Source organism: Tinamus guttatus, unplaced genomic scaffold (assembly GCF_059628265.1).
Source record: "Tinamus guttatus ecotype Peru unplaced genomic scaffold, ASM5962826v1 Tinamus_guttatus_pri_ptg000038l, whole genome shotgun sequence".
Taxonomy (NCBI): domain Eukaryota; kingdom Metazoa; phylum Chordata; class Aves; order Tinamiformes; family Tinamidae; genus Tinamus; species Tinamus guttatus.
In genome coordinates, this window is record NW_028288572.1 from 3,973,961 (window position 1) to 3,998,951 (window position 24,991).

The following is a 24,991-nucleotide window of genomic DNA, read 5'->3' on the forward strand; positions in this document are numbered from 1 at the left end:
GCCCACCTGGGGAAAACGAAACTTCTTCCCCCATAGACAGGGGTTTGAGGATGGGTACGTTGAGCCTAAGTCCTTGGTGCTAACAGGCCAGCATTCCCGAAAGCCCAGCAACATTTCCTTTTTGCCTTACTTTGGATCCTACGTTGTCTTTTGGCAGCTGGGACAGCAGAACCAGGGCCAGAAAGATGGTTGCCGTAAGGAAAAGGAACGTGAAAATGTTTACGTTTGCCTTTCTGCTCATCACGATAACGTCGTTCCTGCTCAACTACAAGCATCAGGTGACCATGACCACCTGGGACCTTAAGCACATCATCATGCAGTTCTCTGAGCAATTCAGGAAACTCATCAAATACCCCAGAAGACCATGCAGCTGCAGCACATGTATTTCGGAACGAGGACATTCCCTCTGGTTTGATCAGAGGTTTAACCAAACTATGCAACCTTTCCTGACCTCACGGGATGCATTGATCCCAGAAGATAGCTACAGGTGGTGGCTGGTAAGTGCATGAGTGTGACCTCAGCACGATGCTCCCAGGGAGAGCTCTGAGATATAGTTTCCGCCCAAAAAACCACAGTCTCTGCTGAGAGAGTAGGCAGAGGTGGAGGAGAGTGGATATTCTTGCTGCTGTTGAGCATATGAGCAATTGAGATCTACAAAAAGGTTCAAAAAGCCCAAAAAAGTTCCTGGGAGACCAAGGAAGCAAATCAAGAATTTGGAAATGTCGCTATGGCTTTTCTTTTTATTTCTCCCTCCTGCTTAAAAGATTAAAATTTGAAACCCTTCTTATTTCGCTTCAAAAGGTGAAAAAGGGATGTGTGCTGTCCAAACAGCTAAGAAAGCAAGGGCTGTGGAGCGTGTAATTCACCTGGGGCTCTCCCTGCTACAAGAAATGTAAATAATTAGCAGGATTAAACCCAGAACGATCAGCTCCACATGTGCAAGCTAAGCATGGTCTCCCAGTCCTGGCTGATGCTGGAAAGCAGGTCTGTGGCATGCTCGAGTCGGGTATTACAGGAGTGCATTGCTGAGGACTGGTGGCATCAGGTTTTGGAAGAGGTATCAAGTGTTGGGTGAATATTTGCATCCACTAGCAAAAAAGAGCCACTGGCTGACTCCACTTTCAGTGCTTGCAGCCTCCCTGGTATCCACTTTTATAACAAAACCCACTTTTTTGCTATTAGTCTCACATATTCCAACTGTTGGATTCTTTTAACTTCCCATTGACCCTGACTCGTATTTCCAATTGCTGTGGTTTGTTTGGAGATTTTTGTTTTTATTTTAGTTCTTGCCACATTCAGATGCTTCTCTATGGTCTGTGACAAAGGGAGGTCTCCCCTGAAGGCTTGTTCCACAAGGAGAAGCAGAGCTTAAATCTGCAGACTTCAGCCCTCAGACTGAATTTTGATTTAAACTTATTGCTCAAAAGTGTTTAAAAAAATATCAGGCAACTTTCAATAGGGAAGCCTGGATTTCAGATTATCCTGCTTGTGGTGCAACTGAAAAAAAAAAAAAAGTTCAATTCAGATCAACCCAAAACAGCTTTTATTTTGAGGGTCAGGGTAGTTTCTTTTTCAGCTGAGTGAAAAACAAAATTTCCAGCACAGCTGCAATATATCTTTTATATATATATATATATATATATATGTATATATATGTATATATAATATATATTAAAGCTGTCAGTTACTTCTCAGGCTGTATAACCCTAAATCTATTTTTAGTGTTTTCATTCATCTTTTAAATCCAGGTCAAATTCAAAGAGAATACACTATTTCAGAAAAAAAAAAAAAGAAAGAAAGAAAATCAAAGGAGTTTTTCTTCCTCAGGTGGAACAAATAAATCTTCTAACCTTTCTACACCTTTTTTCCTTTCCGGACAGAATTCACCTTCATGCAGCATGTGTGCAGTATTTCAGTGCCCCCCAGAACTGCAATGTGTATGGGAAATCAGCTACTCATCAAAAATATTTGCCCTGATTTGCTGTAAATGGAAAAGTTGCCCCTTCTCTTCTGAAAGACAATTCAGGGTAACTTGAGGCATTAGGTAGCCTCAACTCCTTGTTGTAACTTAATTCTAGTGAAATGCATGTGGCTCTGCATGACCTTAAAATCAGTCATTACAGTTTCTACAGTAAATAACTCTCAGGAGCATCCTCACTGCACCCACTTTTTGCTCTACTGGAGCTTGTTCATTTTTATTTTTGTCCTAAGTGACCCTGAAATTTTTATTAGTAGTAGCTGAAAGTTTCCTCATGTCACTTACTGTCATTTGTTCTATCAGTTCAATATTTTCTGACTTTTTTTTTTTTTTGGCTATATTTGTGCTTAAGAGATGAAGCCCTGAGGGGATCTGAGTTTGGTAGCTGTTGCTTCCATTTCATTTTGGGGAAGGAAAGACTGCACGCTAGTTTGCAGGAGCTGGTTTAAGGCAGCGTGGAAGTTTCATTATGAGACTCCCATGGCTGCATCAGAGCTATTTATTGCAGCCCTCCGACTTTCGTATCGAGGGGACCCATGTGATGTGGTTGGACTGAATGCAGGCAGAGGCCCTTCACCAACCTGGTCTTGCTCTCAGTGCTCATTAACTTTTTTCCTGTATGTGGGAATAAGGCTCATGCAAGGATTATGCCCAGTAATCCCAAACACTCATCCCTCCCCTCCTACGGAAGTGATGAGCAACTCCAGAAGCCAAGGCCAGGTCTTTGAGAAGAAGCATTACTTGGGTCTAAAGGGAGGCCATAGACTCACCCACTTGGAACTGACCATTCAGGTTGCTGACCAACCACTTCATAGTATGTTTGGAGAAAATAGATCTGCTTTAAGCCCTTACAGCATGGTAGGACATGGCCTTTTGTGTGGAAAAGTAGATAAAATAGATGAGAAGGCCCAGACCCTACTGGCTATAAATTAGTTTTTTCGGAAGCATGCTGCAGGTCTTCCTTCGCTAGGTAGACTGCAGATGGGCAAGGCTTGGTCTGCTTGTTGTCCTTGTTCACAGAAGCAAAGAGAGCTATTTACTTACTTCTCTGCTTAAATCTGCCCAGCAAATAAACTAGCCGGATAGTACTTTATTCAGGTAACACCTAATGGTTGAGATTCTCCTCCTAGTTACACCCCTGTGGTTGCTCTGTGTTTTTGTGGCTTCCTCTTCTCAGTTATAATGAGGTAGACCATATTGAGCTGGCTTGCTTTCCTATTGCCTTCCTTCCTCTCTCTCTTCTTCCCTTCTTCCCTTCCTTTCATCTTTCCTTCCTTCCTTCCTTTCCTTCCTTCTCTTTCTCTATTTCCTTCTCTTTTTTCATCTCTTCCTTTCTTTCTTTCTCTCTTCTTTTGCTCTTTCTCCTTCCTTCCCTCTTTCCTGCCTTTCTTTCTCCTCTTCTTTCCTCTCCTCTCACTCATCCTCACCCCTTTCTCTCCTTCTCCTTCTTCTCCTCATTCTCCCCCTCATTCTCCTTTTCCTTGTCTCTCTGTTTTCACTATCTCTGTTTCTGCCTGTCTGTCTTCCTACATCTCACATTCAAGGACTGTGAAAGTCTCAGTGTTCTGGAAGTTGGCACTTTATGGTATGTGATGCAATTCTTTTCTGTTTGTGTTTTCTCTCTCATCTCCCTGGGCTGACTCACCTGCAGTTTCGTTAACTGTTGTCCCACAACACGAATGCTATGGACACGTCCACCAAATCCAGTAACCTGTATATAAGGAAACAGTAGAAGAACTGTGTGTTGTAACACTGCGTAGCATTCATTTATAGTTTTCTTGGTTTGTTCTAAGTTGCTTTGATTTTGGTGGTCAGTAAACATTAAAAAAAAAAAAGATTAAAGTTTGCACTTCTAATTCCAAAATAACTCCATTGAAGTTGATGGATTAAAACTTTGATAAGTAAAATCTTATCTGAAGCACATTGTTCATAAGCCACCACATCATAACAATTTTTGTCTTCAGTCTTATCATACTTGAGGGTTTGGCTTTTGAGGGTCCAGCTCTTGGTGTCATATGATTATTTGATAATCTCTCATCCTGTTAATTTTATGTTAGTTTTTAGTCCTTGTGGTCTTGGAGACCTTTTAGTCCTTATTTAGTCTTCATAGTTGTGGGAAAAAATATAATACATAGCTTAGAGATTTGATAACCAGACAGCACATAAAATGGCATGCCCAATGCAGGCATTAGGGAAGTCATAAAAAGTACTCTTATTTTTAAGACATTGTCGTGGCCGTTTGGGACATGAGTCATTCCTTTTGAATGCTTGTTGCAAATACTTTGCCCAAGTACTTTGATCACAAGAAATTTTCTCTAGCTCTGGGATGCTCTCTTGAAGGATTCTCTTTATTCTTGAAGGAAAAACAACAGTTTTCTTCCCAGCTCTTTGGAGAGAGCATGTTCCCTTCAGGAAGGTAGTACCGAGAGAGCCCAAATAAGGTCCCTGCCCCTCGCCTGAGTGTCAGTACAACTTATCCCTGGGGGCCAATAACACTTGGACAGGCTTTGGACATCCTGAGAAAGACCACCTGAACCTGCACTACCCTTCACTTGTCCATCACATGGACATGCCTTGGATAGTCTGAGAATGAACACATGATCCTGCACTACCCTTTAGCCCAGCCTACTGTCTTTGGTATGAGCGGGTGGGTTTGGAGGTGGCCCAAGCCCAGATAGCCCCTAAGTTCTCTAACAAGCTGCAGGCATCCTGGAGCTGGCCATACGGGCAGGCAGAGCAGGCAGGACAGCCTGGAGTTGGCCTGTGTCACCCATATAAGTGAGAATGGGAACCAGCAACAGTCAGCGGTATGATTTACAAATCACACCGTTTGCCCTATGCATATTATTGCATGTTATTTGCATAATATGTGGACATTATGCTCATGTTTGAGAAGATGTGTTATTTAACAGGCACAAATCGTAAAACAAAGCCAACCTAAATACCTGGAAGTCACTATATTTCTCACCTTAATCTCTCCGCTTTGGAGTAATTGCAGGCCATTAAATATCACAATAACAGTGTCATCCTTTCCAGGCCAAGGAGGCTTTTTTAAAATTGATGTTTTCCCTCTAACGTCTCCTTCAGCCTGCAAAACAGAGATTACCTGGGTTTGCCCCGCCAGACTGCAGCTAGGATTAATCTTTGTACAATGTTTTCTAGCAGGGAAGGGCTGCACAAACACTAATTCCTCAGAGCTGCTCCCCTGATGCAATTAGTCGCTGCGCGAGAGAGCCTCATGGGGCTTTATTTCCTCTTTATCTTTTAAAACCACCCCCCCACCAAAAAAAAAAAAAAAAAAAAAAAGAGTAGGAAAGACATGAATAAGCTGTGCCAATGTATCTGCTTCCACCAGTTTTTTATATTTAGTTTGTAAGCTCCTCAAGGCTGCATGGGCCGTGTTGCATAAGGGCACCCCATTCAAAGCCCGTCCCGGTGCCCTGGTGCCCATGCCAATGTTTGGCAGCCACCAAGCAGGATGATGTCCACATGCTAGCAACTGGGAATTTGGGGGTTTATGTTTTATTAATAAGAAGCTGACTGGAGAGCTTTCCTTCTCATCATTAGCTGTTTCCTTGCCACTCCAAGCAATTCATTTCGGGCAGTGTTGGCTGAATTTATAAATTCTGCAGGCTCCCCTTGTGATACTCATTAGGCATGTGAGGGTTACGATTTCTTGGCGATCACTGGTGATGTGACAATCCTAGAAAGCATTCCAAAGAGTTTATAAAAGCAAAAAAATCACGAGGTCCCTGGTCACTCTTGGTATATGTGCATGCACTGTGGTATGAGAAGGAGCAGGAAGCTTTTCCTCAGGAATCTGCCCAGACATAAGGAATGGAAATGAAAAAACTCATTTTTTTTTTCTCTCTCTCTCTCTTTTTTTATCAAGAAGATGCCAAAATAGCTGTCAATAACAATGCAGCTAAAGAGCAGAATAGAAAATCAGTTGTGGCTCTGGTAGAGCTCTAGATGTGAAGTGAAATGTGTGAGTTATTTGTAGGGTTGAGAGGAGAGGACAGTTTATCTTCCCTTGGGATGATTAGGAAATTCCCCCTGGTCTTGATTCATGTCTTTTTTTCCTTTTAACAGTGCAATGGAAAGAGCTGGGCGCCGAGCACATATGCGTGCATATCCCCACCACATGGCACGCTGTCGACGTATGCTGCACCATGCGTCTCATTGATTTGTGCATTCAAAAATAATAATGATAATAATCAAATTGCCACTTTATTAAAAAAAAGTAGAAAAATAGTGTGGGAAAAAGAATTGACGTGTAATTGTGACACTTATCAAAATGAACTTTTTAAAGGTGTCAATAAACATTGTGCAATAAGGAGCTGGCAGCACATTGAGTCTACAGTTGTAAAAGTTATCTGCTTTGGACTTAGCCATCCTCTTTGCCAGCTCTGCTCTGCTCTGCAGAAATTTTAAATATTAATTGGGTTTCATTGAAGGTTAAGCTTGGGAAGTGCTGTCCAATCAGATAACCATGGAGGAAGTGGAAACAAAGCACTTTTAATAAATGAGTTAGGGACTGGTTTCTTATTGTGTGCACATTTAGTACTTTAGTACTTAGTACTTACTTTAGTACTTACTTACTTACTTACTTACTTTAGTACTTTAGTACTTTAGTTTTAGCACAGTAATATCCCCATCCTATTCAAGGTCTTTGAGGGAGTTTCTAGTGTATGCAATGATGTCCACTGTTCTGTGATCCCAGGGAAGTGGCGTCCTCTTTTCTCCCTGATGGCAGTTTGATAAGCTTGGTTTACTCCATATTAGTAACAGTACAACAGAGAGAAAATTCAGATCCCAGTTCTCTGTAAATGGAGGTGACAGTCCAGGGCAATGCTTCTTACCATTTTAATTCATCAAAAAGAAATGGGGAAATACTCTGGTTTCTTTCTCATAATGATATTATTATTATTATGGTTGAGAAAGCAATTTTACCTCAAAGGAGGTGCTCAGTATCTTAGAAGTTCTGAAAATTAACTTCATCTGATTTTTTCTCAGGGAGAATCAGTCCAAGAATAGATTTATCTTTTCTAAACCAATTCTTTTCTTTAAAATGTCTTGGGCTGTGTTTGGTACTTCTTTCATACATATATTTGCAAATATATATATATATATATATATATAAAGACAGTTAAAATCTGTTAAACTTTATGGAAAGAGCATGTGCATGTACATGTATGTGTCCAGATAACTCAAGTTTATTTTTGAAAAAGCTTGGGATTTTCTGAATTATAAGCCTGATCCTACAGCCTGTGACATGTATGAACGTCTCCATTTATTTTGAAGGCTGCAGCATTAGGTCTTCTAACCTTAACTATTCTTCATATATTCCAGTTAGTTCTGAAAATAAGATGGGTAAGTTGGATTTATAAAGAATTCTCCAGGGCTTAGATATGCAAGCATACTTGCATTCCACACGCAAACTTAGAAGAAGATAATCTTTTCAACTGAAGTAATTGAGCCCTTCACTGAATACTGACATACCTTTATGGTGGAAACTGAGGTACAAAGACCACACATGGCAGAGAAGATACTTGTGACGAGAATTTTGCCCTGCTGAACTTTGTATTTCAAGTTGCTACTCTTTTTGCTGGTGCCAGGAGTACCACGTCAAGCTCCCCAGCCCACACTCTAATCTCTCAAACTCCTATTTCCCCAACTGAAATGGGTGGCCAACCTTTGTACTAATGTTGGCCGTGCTTATCAGGGTATCTTAATTGATTCTTGATACAAACACAACCATTTGGTTCCTCGATCTGGCTTTTCTGCTGTGTTGCCCTCAGAGTAGGTGAGAGGAAGGAAATTAAGGAAAGGAGTGACTTGCTCTTTTTTAATGTAACTGCCACAGAAGAACGCAGTGATTACCTTGGTGTGACCACGATCGATTGGTGGCAGTGCTCAGTGCTGGCCCAATCGACTGAGAGCTGTGGGGTCACCCATGCTCCAGATCTTGTTTCTAGTGGCGTTTGATGTTAGCTCTTGTGGAGGAAGGAAGAACCCAAATAATAAAAGCTGCTTAATAACTTGATCCCAGAGACGGTTTTGTGATTTTGTTAAATACAAGACCATCTTATGGAGGCTGTGCGTAAGCATATAGGTTAGCAAGGATTAGCAGGAAGATTAGGTCTTTGTATGCAGCCTTTCTTCAGCTTCTTTGTTCTCAGTCCTTGGCTTCAGTGTTGTCTTGTACTCCACAGACCTGTTCAATTCAGTGCAAGCATGGTTGCTTCACATGGGGCTGCAAAGAGGCAGCATAGTATTTTTCTAATCAAGCAAGCAAACAAAATATACAGGGAAACATCTGTTAGTGCTTGTGTGTGTTTGCGTGAGTGAGAAAGAGAAACAGCAGGGCAAACTAACAGACTGGTGCAGGTGAGACAAGTGCATCAGAAACCAAAGCCAGATCCCCCAGGGGTGTTGGGAGTCATGGGAAAAGGGATTCTTCCTTGTTCCCTCCCTCCCTGTCCCTCTTTGCCCTATGCTTAGTGCAGAGACTTTTGGCAGTTGTTGCATCAAAAGCCGATCTCCCTTTGGGATTGTCTGCTTGCAAGCAAACAGCTCCAAGAAGAATGGGCAATGTTGTTGTGAGCTCGCCAGCACTCCGAAACCACGTAGGAGCCCTCGGAGAGCAGAGCCACAGGAAGGGAGTGCCTCGCCATCACCTGCCTCTCCGCTTGGCACCTTCCAAATCCAACCATTGTTCCCACCATGCACCACAGAGCTTCTACAAAAGAGTTTCCCTCCATGGCAACAGGCACAATGACCCAGGTCCAGGGTGGTTTTCTTCATCCTGGATAATATTTTAGAGAGTTGTAGTTCTCCAACTCTCAGGGCAACTCCACTCTACTGCAGGTTCCTGTTCCACTAGCAGCTGGTTTCTCCATGGCCCAGAACAGCAGCAATGAGATCTCTGACTTCTGACATTCACCAAGAGTTGTAGGAAGAGGGTATGTGGCTACTTCAGCCTGCTCTGCCCTTCTTCAGTGCTCCATCCATTTCCCTGATACTTTTCTGCCCTTTCTATGAGGGTAAAGAAAAATCTTACATATGTCCTAGCAGGTTATATTAGGGTTGAATTAGGCTTTTAGGAACCAGAAGAATATCTGTTTGGCTAGGTTCCTTTGCTTGGGGAGAATGTGTGATCTTTTCCACCATAGAAAATGAAGGGGTGAGAGAGTCTGAGAAAACAGAAATAGTATTAAAAGTCTCCCACTTCCTTTCTTCACACTGCTATTACCATCATGAAGCCTTGTAACACATATCACTGGAGATGCAGTGCCCGCAGTTAAATGCGCAAGGATGGCCTTTGAGGAGACCATTGAGTTACATTTTGCTCATGCAAAATCTGTTTTGGTAATCTAGACTGACTTTTCTTCCCAACAGAGATTGCAAAGAGAGAAAGGTCCTAAGAATATCAATGACACTCTCAAGGAATTGTTTGGGATCATTCCTGGGGATGGGGATCCACTGCAGGAACGAGACATCTTCGCCTGCAGGCGATGCGCTGTTGTGGGAAACTCTGGCAACCTTCGGCAGTCTCAGTACGGCCACGACATTGACTCCAATGACTTTGTGCTCAGGTAAGTATGTACCGCCAGCCCACGTTGTTTAAGAAACGTCAGTATTTTGGAGGGACAAGTGAGCACACAAGATTTTAGGGGCTATCTATTAGTGAAATTTGGTACTTAGGTCCAGTCTAAGCACCGGGGAGGTAAGCATGAGTTAGAAGAGACTTCTAGATCACAGAATCACAGAATGGTTGAAGTTGGAAGGGACCTCTAGAGATCATCTAGTTCAACCCCCTTGTTCAAGCAGGGACATCTAAAGCATGTTGCACAGGGTCACATCCAGGTGGGTTTTGAAATAGGGGAGAAATGAGGAGACAGTTGGATGGCTGCAGCAATTTTATAAAGGCTATAACTGCTTCATTGCTTCTTAGGGCAATGAAGGGGAGATATTTTGTCCCACTGAAATCACAAGATGGGGTTCATTTAGGCAGAGCTAAGCACACCGAGGGCACCCAATATGTCTGGGTCAAATAAATCTATCTTTGCAAAGCTGTCAGAGGAACTTTACCCCGTAGCCAGCATTTGCCAGGTTTCACACCATAGTTGTACAGCAAAACTCAGGGAGTGATTTGGAACAGGCCAGATAATCCGAAAGGGAAGGACTGATACTGAAAACACAGTATCTGCGATTGTCGTGTCAGAAGCGATTTGATAAACTTCAGCAACAACCTGTCCATGGAAATTGACAGTGAGTCAAAAAAAAATCATCTCTAACTGAATGGTTAAGCCCCATTTGCCACTGAGCTTCCGGGGTGGCTTTAGGTGACACCTGAATGTTCACACTGAACTAATTTAAGGAGTTGTCCCCATCGGTTGCTTCCCTACCTGTGGCCAAAGGTACATCTCCAAAAGCAGAGGCAGCCGACACGCTCTTAGATCCGCCTGGGCTGCTGCAGCTCTCGGCACGAAGGCTCCTGCACTCACACGAAGAGGGCAGCCTCGTACATTAATGCTGCAAATTGTAAGGAAGGCAGCTGAAGAACATCTGTGCTTTACCTGCCTTGTCTAAACTTCAGGACTCGTGCAGAAAAGTCTCACTAGATTAAAAGGATATTTTTTGAATGGTAAATTAAGAGCAACACACTCAGATGTTTGTTTCAGTTCAATGGCCTTACCCTTGCCACAGCCATGCATCCTTGAACAGGGAGAAATCCCTGTTCCAAATTTGATTTGCAATCAGATCTTTCTCTGATCACTAGTTTAGCAATCTTTTGAGCTTTCTCCACTCAAGCTAGGTCTGAAGAGACGGCACGAGATTTTTAAGTTTTACTGCGGAAGCTTGTGCAGAAGAAGGTGACCCTCCTGCCTGTTACTCTAACAACAAAGTCTTTCATGACCTTAAGTTTACTTCCTTGTGCTTTGGCAGTGCAGCCAAGCGTGGTAAGAGCCAGGGAGTCAGAGGTGATATCTTCTGTTGCAAACACAACATTTCAGACTAGTTTTATTTATTTAACCACCCATTTGCATGACTGAAGTAACTCACAGTCTTTCTGCTCAGACTATGGGTGCACAATGCTTTCCACCATGCCGTGCTGCCGTGCCAAGGGTGGGGAAGGTACAGACCCGAGGGCAGGGAGTGAGGCTGTAACTAAGATGTCGCCTTTGTCTTTTTGTCTTCACAAATTAGGTGATGCCCTTCGTTTTTTTACCATAGGCTGACTAATCTCAAGACAACAACATAGTGAATACTATGCCCTTTAGAGTATTTCTACACTGAACAATGCAGATCTCTGAAGATGTCAGAGAAAAAGCTAACTCAATAAAAAGTCCTTGCAGGGTGGCAGGCTAATAATTACCCTTTAGGGAGGAAAATTAAATTCACTTGGGGGAGCAGTGCGATATTGTAGCCAGGAGATACTACCTCCTTTGTTATCAGTAGCTTGCATATTGTCTGGCAATATGTGATGTTTCTCCTCGTCTCAACAACTGTATCCTTCCTTGAACTCCCCACGCTTCTGCTGGGACCTGAGCTAGTATCTCTGCAGGAGACCACTGGATTGCTGAGAAACCCTGTTTTGCTCAGAGCCAGTTTGATGGTTTCTCCAGTGGCCGACACATTTTGGTGGAGCCCTGAGCAGATCTTCCTGCATTGACCCTAGCATTGCTGAAAGACCATTCTGCTGGATCTAGTTGACATAAAAGCAGACTGTGGAACTGATTTAGGAGTGACTTCTCATTTCCTTGGTAGATTTATCAATTTGGGGGGGCATATTATAAAGTAAGCCATGAGTAAATAAAGCATCAGTGCCAGAGCATGTGCTTGTCACCATGGCTTTGGTGCCTTTTCATGGAAGGGCTGTAAGGAATGTTTACTGTTTCTCATCGCACATGAGGCTGTTTATTACCTAGTCATTGAAATACATCTGCACAGACAGGGTGAGAATGAAATTGCAGGAGGTCTAGTTGATGAACTGCGGGGTACTATTTTTCTACCTACTAGGTGAAGCAATTTCAGGATAAAAGAATCATGTCCCTGTAGAGCCAGTCTCTATTGACCAGCTACCAAAGTGACCCAAGGACTTGCTCAGAGAAACACTTTCTTTGCAAACTTTCTCACTAAGTTGGAGGAATCCCATGGTAAAGCCTAGTTTTCATTCACACTCTATGGTGATGGTCATTTAGGCCTGCTTGAGGACCTCTACACCCTGACAAGTCTGCCTATAGCACTCTCCTTAACCAAGGTAGTTTTTTCCTGCCACCTCAAGCAACACATTCTTCCTACCTAATTTCTCTTCTGCTTTCTCAATCCCTCCCTTTTTTTTTTTGGCCATAGAATGAATCGTGCCCCAACTGCTGGCTTTGAATCAGATGTTGGCAGCAAGACCACTCACCACTTTGTTTACCCCGAGAGCTACAAAGAGTTGGCAGAAAATGTGAGCATGATTGTGATCCCCTTCAAAACCCTGGACCTGCGCTGGGTTGTCACTGCTCTCACCACCGGCACCATCAACTTGTGAGTAACGGCAGCCTGCAGTGGGCTGGCAGAAGGGCTGACAGTCCATGCATCTCACATGACCACAGAAGAAAAGTCCACCCCAGGCTAATCCCAGCTTCTGAGAAAGGCTAAGGGAGTTTTACAAACCCTCTCAAAGCAGAATTTTACCTGAAAATTCGCTTTCTAGGAACAGTTTGATGTTAAGGTACAAGTGTTTGAGGTGGGGATCCAAATCCAGCTCTTCTTTGGCCCCACAAAATCTCACAAAATAAAGTAGGTGAAGTTAGTATGCCTGTAGCCAGCAGAAAACCATTAGCAAAATCAGTAGTTTGATGGGTTCGAGGGCAATTTTAGACACCCAGATTATCCCGCTCAAGACACTCTGAGTCGTGTACGAGAAGTCTTCCAACATATGTTATCCTATTTGCAGAAGATGACTGGAGGCAGAGAGGGGTACTAGGGTTGCTCTCCTGAGACAGTGAAAGCTGAGGCAGGAAAAGGACCTCAGCACTTTGACCCTGTAGGATAGGACGGTGGTTCATCTTTCCTGATGGCAAAACAAGGATGCTGGTGAAACATTTATCCCTTCAGAAGGTGTCTGAGGGCTTCACACTTGCAGTGTCTCTCTGGCTAGAGCTATGCCCATCTACTAGAGAGCTCGCTCTGTGCTGAGGTATTACTTTTCTTGCTGGATGCAGTGCTAATAAAAGGAAGGCATTAACGTGAGAATTGCTCTCAGGCTGGAGAGCCCCTTCAAAGCCTTTTTCTTCTCCCTGTCAGGCTTAGCCTCTCATCCCTACCCTTCTGCCTGCTTCAGAGAGCAAAGCCAGCATTGGAGTTATCCATCTTGTATTATTTTAATTTCCTGCTTGGAAATGGTCTTTCATTCAGGTGCTCTGGCACCAACCCATATCAGAGCTTAAATGTACAGGGGGAAACGTCCTTTGGAGATGGAGCTGGATTAGGTCTGTGGCTAACGGCCAGCTTGAGGAATGAGTGACCAAGGGAGCATTCAGGGTAAGTCACAGCAGAGAGGAGGAGAGAGGGAAGATGAAGCACTTGTAAGCATTGCCTGTGTTATTTGGATCCTTCCCAGGGGTCCAGATGCAGGAGGAGCAGCACTGTCTCCACCTTTCCTGGGAAAAGCAGGGTCTCCTCCTGGGACCTTGCGATGGAGGAGCATGGGAGGGAGGGAGCCAGGCCAGCGTGGTTTGCCCCTGAAGAAAGAGGGCAGAGGGACCATGCCTGCTTAGAGGAAACATCATAAACAGCATTCCATATGTTTGCTCAAAGCTTTGGCGCAGATTGCTGAGAAAACAAGATTTCTTTTTCCTGAAATAAAGGAAATCAGTGGGGAGAAAGTGAGGGAATGTGAGGGCAGTCAAATGACAAATGGAGGGCTGCACTGTTGACTTTTTCCTCTTCCTTTTTTCCTATTCTTTCCATGGTCTCTGCGCTAGCCTGAGCTGAGCCAGGTGAAAGCCATGGACTTGGGTTGTCCTCCCCGGCAGTGGAGAGAGCTGCTGCCTGGAGTGATAAGTGAGCGGCTGCGAGGGGTAGCATGTGCCTATCCTTGCTTCATGTGCCTTTTGTGTACCTTAGCCTCAGTTTGTCACATTTTACCTGGCAATAATGGGACACACTGATACTTAATTCCCCATTTCTTCTTTATGAGTGCTTTGGGACAAAACGCTGTCCTGCTAATACATTTTTGGCAGCACTTGTGTTTTGGTCCTATTTCTAATTCAAGTGCTGTTTCTTCTGGACACCCACTAGCAGATTCTCTCCCTTCCTCTGAGCTGGCTTTCCCTAATTCAGAGAATGAAATTTTTCGACATTTGTACTCTATATGAAGTTATCATCTGCCATGACCTTGTGGGACTGCTCAGGAGCACCCTACTTCCTGCTATTCGTATAAAGCAAAAGCATATCAGACTATTTTATTTCAGAGGAGAGTATTTCAAAACATTTCAACTTTTTTTTTTTCCCCCTAATTTCAAAGTCCCAGAAGACTAAAAGCTTGCAAAAATATGTCCCTATGATCTGGTGATTAGACTTGCTTCACATTTTTAATTCTGATGGGACAAACGATGGTCTTTTATTCCTTCTTCTGTTTGCAAAAACACTTTAGATCCTTTTCAAGTCTTAGCATATTAAGATTCTCTTAAACTGCAATAAATATGTTTTAGATTCTTTTTATTGCCTTTTCTTTTTTTTTGGCACCAGCACTTGGTACATCCACTTATCTTAAGAAATCCATCTTCAGGCAAGTTTAAAACACAGAAAAATCAGTCCACTTACTTAGAAAATCAGCTAAAAAAATATCACTGACCTTTTTTGCAAGGTTTACGCTTTTTCTTTGGCAAGCTCTATTGATAAAAGTGGCTGAGAAACTCTGCCCTTAAGCCTGGCTCCAAAACCTAACTAAATTCATGGGAAGCTCCTGGCTGCTTTATCGGGCTTTGAATCAAGCTCCTTGCTATGTCTTTGGCAAATCAGTGAGTTGAGTCTCTAGAGTTACTTGAGCTTCTGCCCCATGTGAAGAGGTTGTCCCTTCAGCAGCAGCTTTATTCTGATTGCCGGAGAACATAATGGGATTCCTTAATCTGCTTCGTTAACAAGGAGCGTTGAGCGAGGAATCAGTTATTTGCTGCTGGCAATTAATTGATAGTTTCCATGTATTACAATGCTTTGAAAACACCATCATCCCAGCAAACATTTACAACCAGCTGAAAGCAGCAGGAATCACTTCAAATCATAGAATCATAGAATCATTATGCCAGGAAAAGACCATCAAGATCATTGAGTCCAACCATAAGGCCTTCAACATCATGTCCCTACACCTTACTACAGCCTCCTTTCAGGTAGTTTCTGGCTGCATATTAAAGAGATGCAACATGGCTGGAAGGGTCACACTTTCAGGGGTGCAGAGCTCTTGCATGCAAGCTCCTGTGCCACTTAATGCATGATGATGCAAGTGATCCTCCTTTCATGTCACATCAGTGCCCCAAGCCCACTCCAACCACCACAGCCTTTCAAAGGCATCTCACAGTGCCCACAGCATGGCCTTCTACACATGGTGGATAGAAGAGCCACAGAGGGATCCTTCCGCCAGGACCACCCATTCTTGTTTTGGTCACTGTCACTCTTCTGTGCAAAGCGGTTTGCTATGTTTTATGAGCACTTGGCTTTAGAAGTTGGTGCAAGCAGGTTGCAGCAGGAAAGCTGAGCAAGCCCTTAGTCCAGCTAGAAGACACAACCAGTTGCCTACAAGGCAATCACAAGAGCAGAGATCAGCACACACAGGGAAGACATTTTTGTTTAATAAGATATAGGGTTTGTATTTGCAATTACATGCTATCACATGGTTTTGATGAATATCTGTTCTAAAGCATTGTATAAGTATTTGACTGGAATAAATATTAGTATTTTAAGATTTCTGCTAAATTCAAAGCAGAGAAATTGCATAATTAGTAAGCTGGCTCATGTTGGAGTAATAAAAACAAAAAATCATAGGGACACTAATCATAACAATACATTTAACATGATTTTTGACTAATAGACTAAACCAATGAGTATGCATTAAGGAAACACAATGACATGCACAATATATAAGGAAATTGCTGTATACGTTTGTAAAGGAGAGGAGGAATCAAAATCAAAACCCATCAGAGGCATCTCCCATTTGGTTGGGGGGATCTCCCATTTCAATGTGACTCTTTGGAGCATTGTCCCAGGAAATTCCTGAGGAAAGTCTGGAGAAAAAAACTCCAAGCCATCATCACTCGTATATTCAATCTAGTTGCCATGGCAGGGAGATTCTGCAAGTCTGCTAGGAAGCACTGTAGTGGAAAAAACAAAAAATATATATTGCCACTTGTTTTGCCAAAGAGCAGTTTTTGTCTTCCTTAAAGTGCTTCATATGTTTGTCCTTGGTTAAGGGTACCATAATGTCCTCGGCAAAACGGCCAGTGATTTGGCAGACTTTGCTAGAGCCCTGCCAAGTGACTCACTGGAGACGTTTCCCACATTATATGAAATCCACCTGCAGCCACCTTCATCGCAGGCTTCACTCCTTGTGTCACACCAGTATGGTGCTAGCTCGCTGGCTGCTCTGCATGCCAGGTTTTATATGACCGTAATGTTGTAGCTCTCCATTTGGCCTTAAGCAATACGCCAGTACGTCTTGTACAGTTGTACGAAATCCAACAACTAAGCAACAGCCGGATTTGGGTATTGCTTTGGGGAAAAGAAAAGGATTAAAATGACTAACATATCATCTGACCAAAGCCACAAAACTTTCTTTGTTGGATTAGAGCTATCTATAAATACTATCTTTAACATTGCATATAATTCTCACTGGTTTTCTACTGCACCTGGCTAGTCGGCAATAAAGTATTCCTTTCTTTTTCCTCTTCCAGTAAATATTTCCTCCTTTTTCAAAGAGATCAGCTGTTTATTTTTAAGGTAGTGATAGGATTCTGCCAGGAAAAAAAAAAGAAAAAAAGAAAAAGAAAAAACACTTTTGTCTTCATAAGCACAAGAAGAATATGGAATCACCAAGCCTGCTTCTGCCAACTTTGCTACCCAAGGTCACGCATGGGAAGCAGTTGCAAGGGCAGATTTGCTGAGGGCAAATGGAGAGGTCCGCAGGTGGTCCCTGTTTGTCCCCCTTTCCCATTAGTGCTGCCCACCCTAGCGTGTGCCCCATGTCATATTCTGGCGACTGGGATACCCCGTCACCTTTCCCACGCCGCCCAGCCCAGAGCAGGGATTGTATTTTCAGGGAGGCTTAGGGGAAACAAGAACAGTGCTGGATCACCGCTGTTTTGGAGTGTATTAAATCTTAATGATAGGATCCTTCTTAGTACCAAAAATTGAGCTTAAATATTTAGATTGAACTAATGTAAGGCTCTGCTGGTTGCCTGTATGAATTAAAGACCTGTCTAGAGAGCTTGCAGAATATGTGTGGGGACATAGGCCAGGTCACCGGTATTTTTGTACTTGAAACAAAGTCAGGGTGGTTTCCAAACACTACACATGTGACCAGCCATGCAATGCCAGCGTGCATTGTGCATGGGACGTGACAGAGAACAGCCTTTTTGTTTGTAAGATGTGGCTCGTGATTTCAACCCAGTCATAAGGTTTGTCTTGGTAGGAACTGCTGGCAACCTTCTGCTTCCCACCAGGCTTGACGGGAGGGCACGGCTTGCTGGTGAGGGGCCATGGACTGGGCATGCAGTGGTTTCACACGAGCACGGAAATCATGAGCTCTGCTACCACCTACTCTGAAAATCATGTGTCAACCACAAGTATTGAAAGGGGAAAAGTCTCCCTCTGGTGGGAAACGGTTTTTCTGACATGGAATTTAATGGAAAGCCGTTCCTGTTTTTAAGTGCAAATAGCAGACTTACTGCAACTGATGGTCTCAGAATTAGAGTCTTGGGCTCTGTGTGATATTGACTGCATAATATATTACCAACTAAAGTCATAATGTCCTACTGTCAATAATTACCCTTAAAATTAAAAAAGTAACATCTCTGTATAAACTTTGCCTCAGTGAAAGCTCATTTTATCATCTCATTATATAATTGCAGTCACATTTTACAACAAATTATCTGATGCAGGGCTTTCTAGTCATTTGGGAATATTATTCAACATGAAAAATGCTTTTTGAAAAACTTGAAAATGATAATATGTTGCGCTTTCACTAATCCAAGTGGTTTTGTTTTGTTTCATTGTGTCCTTTTAACAGCACATATGTTCCAGTTCCAAGGAAAATCAAAGTCAAAAAAGAAAAGGTGAGCCATGCAGGTCTGGTAATTTGCTCTGCTGATCCAGCTGTAAATCTTTTGCCTCTTCGGGAGACTGCAAGCATCCAGGGGAGCCTTTCACATTCATGAGAAAGGCAAACAAAAACACACACATTCTTGACAAGGCTTAGCTATACTAAAGTTTATTTCCTGGTGTGCCACTCCAGCCATAAGTCTGCCACTAAATAGCTGAGGCTGGAAAGAAGTGGCTCCTGTAACTATGTTATTGCTGAAAGTTGAATTTCTCCCTCGTGTACCTCTACAGGAGAGAGCAGGCGCTCTGCTGCCTAGCAGTGCTCGCTGCTCAATGTTGCAGCCACTGGGATGTACTGATATTTTGAGCTGTGGAAAGGTTTTGGAGATACTTTAAAAATAACTCCAAGCATGCTTCTTGCTCTTGGGTTGCTTTCTTACAGTCAGGAGCTAAGTGAGCACTGAACTATTAGAAAGACATGTATTTTCAAGTGGAAGCTTGTGATGGTTTCAGTGACTCTTGGAGAAGGCTCATTGCCCACAAATGTACAACTGTGTGCACCAAACTGAACAATCCTGGGGTTTGGATTAAGCCAAGTCTTTGCTGCGTTTGACAGTCTGGTTCCTGGTACTGTTTTGTTCTAAAAGCATTGATGGTCTCCCATGCTAGGAACGTGGGACATTCAACAAATAGCAGGTAGCTAGCTCCCTGATTGCTAAAATTGCAGCCTGTTTGTAAATACATGCCTGAAAGCTGCATTTGCTGATCTCAAGGCATGTGGCCATCACTCTGATGGCCAGGCTTTGCCAAAGACTTCACATGAGACCTTTCAACTAGTATCACTTAATACTCCTACACCTCTCTTACGGGCTTCTATGGGATGCAAAATAATCACTTGTCTGGTTCCTACCTGTTGTGAGGGACACATTAACCCACATTAACCAAACCCTGTGAGATGCCCTCCAGCACATCTTGTTGCCCTCTTGTCGCCATTTAACCGCTAGCACCAGCCTAAGATATAGCCAGCAGCATGGAGCAGCATCCCAACCAGGCCAGCCCACTCGTACTTCATCCCACGCTGTGCAGCGCAAATGGCCCCATGAGAAGCGATGACACGCAGATACAATATCAGCAATTAACCTCTGACTTCATAGAAAGGAAAGCCCTGCAGCTAGCCAGGCAGTGCTGATACGCTGCCACTCTAATGACAGACGCAGCGTGGAGCAGCAAAGCCTCTCCTTGCCTGGTGCAGGAAAGGGGCCTGAAACCTGGAATTCCCGCCAGTTATTGGGTTCATTGTTCATGGTCCTGTACTTTCCCCACAAGATAATCAGATGAAATGTATATCTTGCAGAAAATAATATCTTGAAGAAGAATGTGCTTGGGAAAGAAAAGTGCAGCTGATACAACCTGATATACCTCATACCTGAACTCCAGGTTCCTCTAGACCTGTCCCTACAGAGAAACCAAGATATGGCTGGGATATTGCTCCTGCATTCTCACCCAAATCTAACTTTGTCATTTTACACTTCTTTCCCAAGGCCTCAGGCTCCCTATAGCCCACCCTTGTTGCAGCAGGATGCAGAGCGACAGTTCGGGCTGCTGCTTTTCACAGAAGCAGTTAAAAATGAATTCCTATTTTTATTCTCACTTGTGCCACCTCATACTCCTTGATTTCAATAGGGATCACACAGGATTCACACCAATGTAAGCAGGAAGAGTATCAAAGAGTATCATAGTCTTAAGGAGGAGTAATTATGTGTATTTTCACATGGGAAATGTTTCTGAATACATTTAACTGTGATTTTACATTTCCCTTGCACCTGCTCTCAGGGAATAGCTATCATTCCTGTCTCCTCACTATTATCCTGGTGTCCTTTAGGGATTAACTGTTACTGTTTTGTTTTGTTTTACTTCCCCAAGGCATTGTATTAATGAACTCATTTCTTTACTTTTTTCCTAGATCCTGATTTATAACCCAGCTTTTATCAAGTATGTCTATGAAAACTGGCTGCAGCGTCATGGAAGATACCCTTCCACAGGCCTTCTGTCGCTAATATTTGCACTCCACGTATGCGATGAGGTAAAGACAGGCTGGGCTTGAATACCTAGATAACACAGCAAGATATGTTTATTGCTGGGATACCAGGGTTGTGCCCAGGTCACTCGTTTACTCTTTATTGGCACAGATCCATGTTCTCTGCCATTTGCTTCTTAAGCCAGCTTGCAGAGATCTCAGTAACGTGCAGATGTGCCTAGTAATCAGTGATTCATTCTTTGCCAGTAGCACTTCAGATATATTTCAGATAAATAAAATTAAATATAAAGGGTAGAATTACTTTGGTATTAAGATATCTAGCTATTTCCCTGAGCTTGCCATCTGCCTTCAGATGCCTGGCCAGGAGGCTATGGGTCTCTTGGTCCTGTGTGACATCTTCCCGCCTTGGGTAGATGTTTTGAATACCTCAGGGCATCTCAAATGACATTTATATCTGGGCAGTTGTGTTGAGCTGGTATCAATAAAGTCAGTGGAACTGAGGGACTGATTCAACAAACCACACCAACCCATCCGTAACATATTGGGGGAGCAACATCCTTCTCTGGAGAGTGCCCAATCCATCTGGATAATTTCCATCAGGGTAACAAACCCTTAAACTTAATCCCACCTGAAGAACATTGGTTAACAACTCTATTTGGAAATGTTTATGGCCCATTTTCAAGTTCCTTTTAGTTTATACAGCAGGTTATGGTAAACCTTCCACTGCAGGAGTTACTTGAAGAAGTTCCCAGGTTCAGGGATGTGAGGTGCTCCTAGGTGATCAGCCTTAGCTAGTTAGCATAAGGCCAGGTCAGCTCTATAAAAGCCTGTTAGCAATGAGGATAAATTCATTATGCTGGCAAAATTCCTGTCCTGGAGACAGCTCTGCTGACTGCAGAGAGGTTTTGTTATCATGGCCTAGATTGGGTGGAGAGGTGATGGCACCATGCCAGTGGTAAAACTCCAAATTATGCTGGCAGAAATTGCCACAGTTAAGGAAGACAGAAAGGGCAGCCTGGGTGTTGCCTTGTTTCTGGCGAGCAGGCAGGGAGAAAGGCTTTGACACTACCAAAAATAATTTAAAGCCAGTTTGTGCTTGAGTGGGCCCAGGTGTGGATGGGTTGGGTGCTCCATTACCCATCCAGGTGCAGCCTTTAAATAAAGTCAGCTGAGGTATTCTGGCTTTTATCACTTGAAGAGACAGGCCTAGCCATTGATGAATGAACAGCTGGGAGAGGAGAGGCTATGGGTGTGTATCCACAGAAAGAGCATAGTACTCCTCTGCCTCTGGATCTCATGGAAGTGACTGTAGATGTCATGTAATTAAGCACCTAAAAGTGGCTCCACATAGGCTGTTATTTTGAAAACTAGGAGCAAGAGAAATATATTTTCACTCTTTATGGCCATAATCCATGGAAGAGGAGATCATCTTCCTACGATGCTGACCTTCTGAGGTCAGACATCATCCATAGGTGACAGGACCATGTGTTCCCTGTAAAGAGAGGTCGTGGATGGAAACTTCCTCTGCTGTCTGGGTCCAGGTATGGAGACTTGATGATGATCTCAGGATGGCTTAAGGTGCCCCTTGGGCAGGCCTGACCTCATTACTGTGTGGTTGCATCACCAAGTGGAGTGGAACAGTTTGACCCACCACTGAGGTTCTGCTGGCTGTGGATAAACTGAGAGTTTCTCCAGCATTTCTTCAAACCATAACAATAATTCTCTCTCACTTCCTAGGTGAATGTGTATGGTTTTGGAGCAGACAGCAGAGGACACTGGCATCACTACTGGGAAAACAACCCTTCGGCAGGGGCTTTCCGGAAAACAGGTGTCCATGATGGGGATTTTGAGTTCAATATTACTTTGACTCTTGCCTCCATTGAAAAAATAAATTTTTTTAAGGGCAGATGATGTTTACCGTGGGGAGAAATGGGGGCTGCAATTTCCAGCATGCAGCAGGACAGAATTTAGTGAAGAAGATCTGGAAGCCAACCAGGTTTAAGTGTCTGAATCGGTGGTGGATTTGGTGTGTCTCACTGCCGCAGTGGTCACTGCATGGAGCTCGTCCGAAGACAGGGTTCATGGCTGCACCTGATTTCCTTCTACAGATAGCTGGGACCTCCCAGTCAGTTCTGGGGATAAATGGTATGCAGAATCACTGCTTAGGCTCTACATCTTATTTCCTGAATTACTGACGAAAAATCCGCCTGTTAGAATTGAAGGAAACTTGGACACAGGAACTGCTATTTGTGTGTCCATTCTTTCCTTGAGTAAAACAGGAAATTTTTGAAGAAAAATACCTTCTGCGATCTGATACCCACTAGGGTAGCTGTGAACATCATAGTAAGGATTACCTCAAAGAAATGATTTCACTTCTGCTGTTGATCTTCTTTTTGAACCATCTCTTCAGTTTTCTCACTTACTTCTGGGTTCATGCTGTATTAGGCAAGAATGTGATGATGTTGTTTGGAGTAGTAACTCTTCCTTCCAATGTCTCAGTCTTGATCATTGATATGATCAATCAGCATTGATAGGATCTGGAAATATGAATTGAATCCTCTCTGATCATGTATTATTTAATATTGCTTCCTATACAGCCATAATGAGAGGAGAAAACAATACTGAAAATTCCAGCAAAAAAGAAAAAAAGGCCTTTTTAGCTACTTGTTTGTTTGTCTTCTTTGGTTATATATGTATTTTTAATTTTTTTTGGTGGAAATACTCTGGAATGCTGATTTTTATTTAATCAATCCAGCTTAAGGTTGGGAAGTGGACTTTTTTTCTTTCAGTCGTTTACATGTGCCTTTTACAATTGTGCAAAGATGTGTTTTTTTTTAAGATGACAAACCCTAAATTAAACTTTTTTATAAAAGGGGGGAAAAATAACCAAAGTTTAGCCTCCATGTGGTATATTTTGTAGTCAAAACTAATAATAACTGTTCCTATATTGTACTTGAACAAATGCAAACAAGGCTAATTTTTGAAGGTAGCTTTTACCTTTTTTATGGGAAAATGCCCAAAAGTTCCAAGGATTTTTTTCCTCATATTTTTCTATAAATTTAGAAAGTGCTATCTCTTTACAAGGTCTCTATTTGAAATGGAAGAAGAAATCTCATGGGTGGCGATATAAAATAGTTAATATAACAGGAATATTTAGCACTGTAGCATCTACAAGGATGCACTCTACGCATGCTGATTCTGCAGTGTAAGCTAGTTTTCCAAATTCTGGGCATCTCTGAAGGTATGAGTATATTAATGTCAGTACCTGCAAGCAGTGAGAAAAGGGAAGTGACAATGGAGATTTTATATCCAGAGATTTTGGTAGAATCAATACGTTTGATTCTCAAGGATAATATTAAGTATGGCCAAGAACAAAGTGCAGATGATGGACCACAAGGAGCTGTTTTTTAATACTATGATAATAGGATTCAGTGATAATTGACCCATTTCCTGTGGGAGTCTGCCTATTCCCAGCCTCAGCACCACTCGCCAACAGTTTCTTTATCAACATGAATATTTTTATTGGATTTATACTATATGAAGCGCCAAGGATGCCAAACTTCTATACAAGCAACTGAGCTCCCATGCTGCACACATGTAACCCTTCAGTTTAGCAATATAGAAAGGGAAGGATTCTCCAGCCTTCTTCCAGAGACCGGTTCGTTAACCTTATGTCACGAAATTCTTTCCTAGCATGGTGGGTAACAGAACTACTCACTTGCATGTTGCAGGAGGAGAAAATTCAACAAACTTCTTATCTGCTAAATACCCTTTGTAAAAGAACAACATTTTTCTACCTGAATCATACTTGTTTCTTTCTTTTACACATTCCCAGTGTTGAATCATTGTAAATCAATATGTTTCTGGTGAGAAAATAATAAATAGGTTTCAAGGAAAGCAGCTTTATCAAGATAAAAAAAGACTCCATGGAAGATGGCAGCAGTATCTTCACGCTGTGGTCAGAGTTTGGAAATAGATGAGCACTTCAAATTCTTCAATTTTTTTTTTTCTAATGGAGGAATGTCAGTAATTCAGAAACATTTCATTGCTGTTTGCTTAATTTTCAGAAAAACTTGGAAGAGCATGCATGGTGGCTTGGTACTCAGTTCCTATTGATTTTTGATCACAGGTGGCCATTTGGGGGTTGAGAAAAATGGTCAAAGATCCACTAATTTTGATTGTGTTGTTTGAAAGTACTCTTCCACAGTCCAAGTCAGGTTTCCATTTTTTTCTCTGAATATTCTGTGCCTGACAGTACATACACAGTATCTTGGCTCATACTGTACTGATCAGGTCTAGCATTTAATTTTTCTGCTGACAGCAAGCAAAAACTGTTCATCTCTAATGCCATTTTTCAGAATATGTAGAGAGCAGAAAGTAGACCTGACTATATGTAGGATGAGGAAGAGTTTAGGCCATCACATTTCTATTCCAGGAGAACTTCCTAAAGTTTGTTAGGCAGCTAACTGTTGTCATGTTAGATCTTTTCTTACAGTATCACCACAATTTCTCTGCTCAGTTTAAAACCTTCAGAATGAAAAGATACCAACAGATGATGCTGGAGGAACAATTGATTTCTACTGCCAGAATTAAAAACTTTCTGTTTTCCTGCTAGAAACTCTGGATTTATTTTGTTTAAAAGAAAAACAAAAGAAGAAAAAACAACC

At 42.5% G+C, this 24,991-nt stretch overlaps 1 protein-coding gene across 1 annotated transcript; it reads left to right on the forward strand.

Annotated features, from left to right (window-relative positions):
* Positions 1-22,811, forward strand: ST3GAL1 (ST3 beta-galactoside alpha-2,3-sialyltransferase 1). The gene is made up of 6 exons (XM_010223929.2): positions 1-497; positions 9,380-9,576; positions 12,338-12,517; positions 18,255-18,300; positions 20,250-20,369; positions 22,062-22,811. The coding sequence occupies exons 1-6, from the start codon at positions 186-188 to the stop codon at positions 22,233-22,235; spliced, it is 1,029 nt and encodes a 342-aa protein (XP_010222231.2). The 5' UTR covers positions 1-185; the 3' UTR covers positions 22,236-22,811.
* The last annotated feature ends 2,180 nt before the right edge of the window (positions 22,812-24,991 follow it).

Bases quoted from the DNA above. Each gene is read 5' to 3' on its own strand.
- ST3GAL1 (XM_010223929.2), top strand. From the start codon at position 186: ATGGTTGCCGTAAGGAAAAGGAACGTGAAAATGTTTACGTTTGCCTTT. The intron at 12,518-18,254 runs GTGAGTAACGGC...TCCTTTTAACAG, and splicing joins ACCACCGGCACCATCAACTT to CACATATGTTCCAGTTCCAA. The intron at 20,370-22,061 runs GTAAAGACAGGC...CTCACTTCCTAG, and splicing joins CACTCCACGTATGCGATGAG to GTGAATGTGTATGGTTTTGG.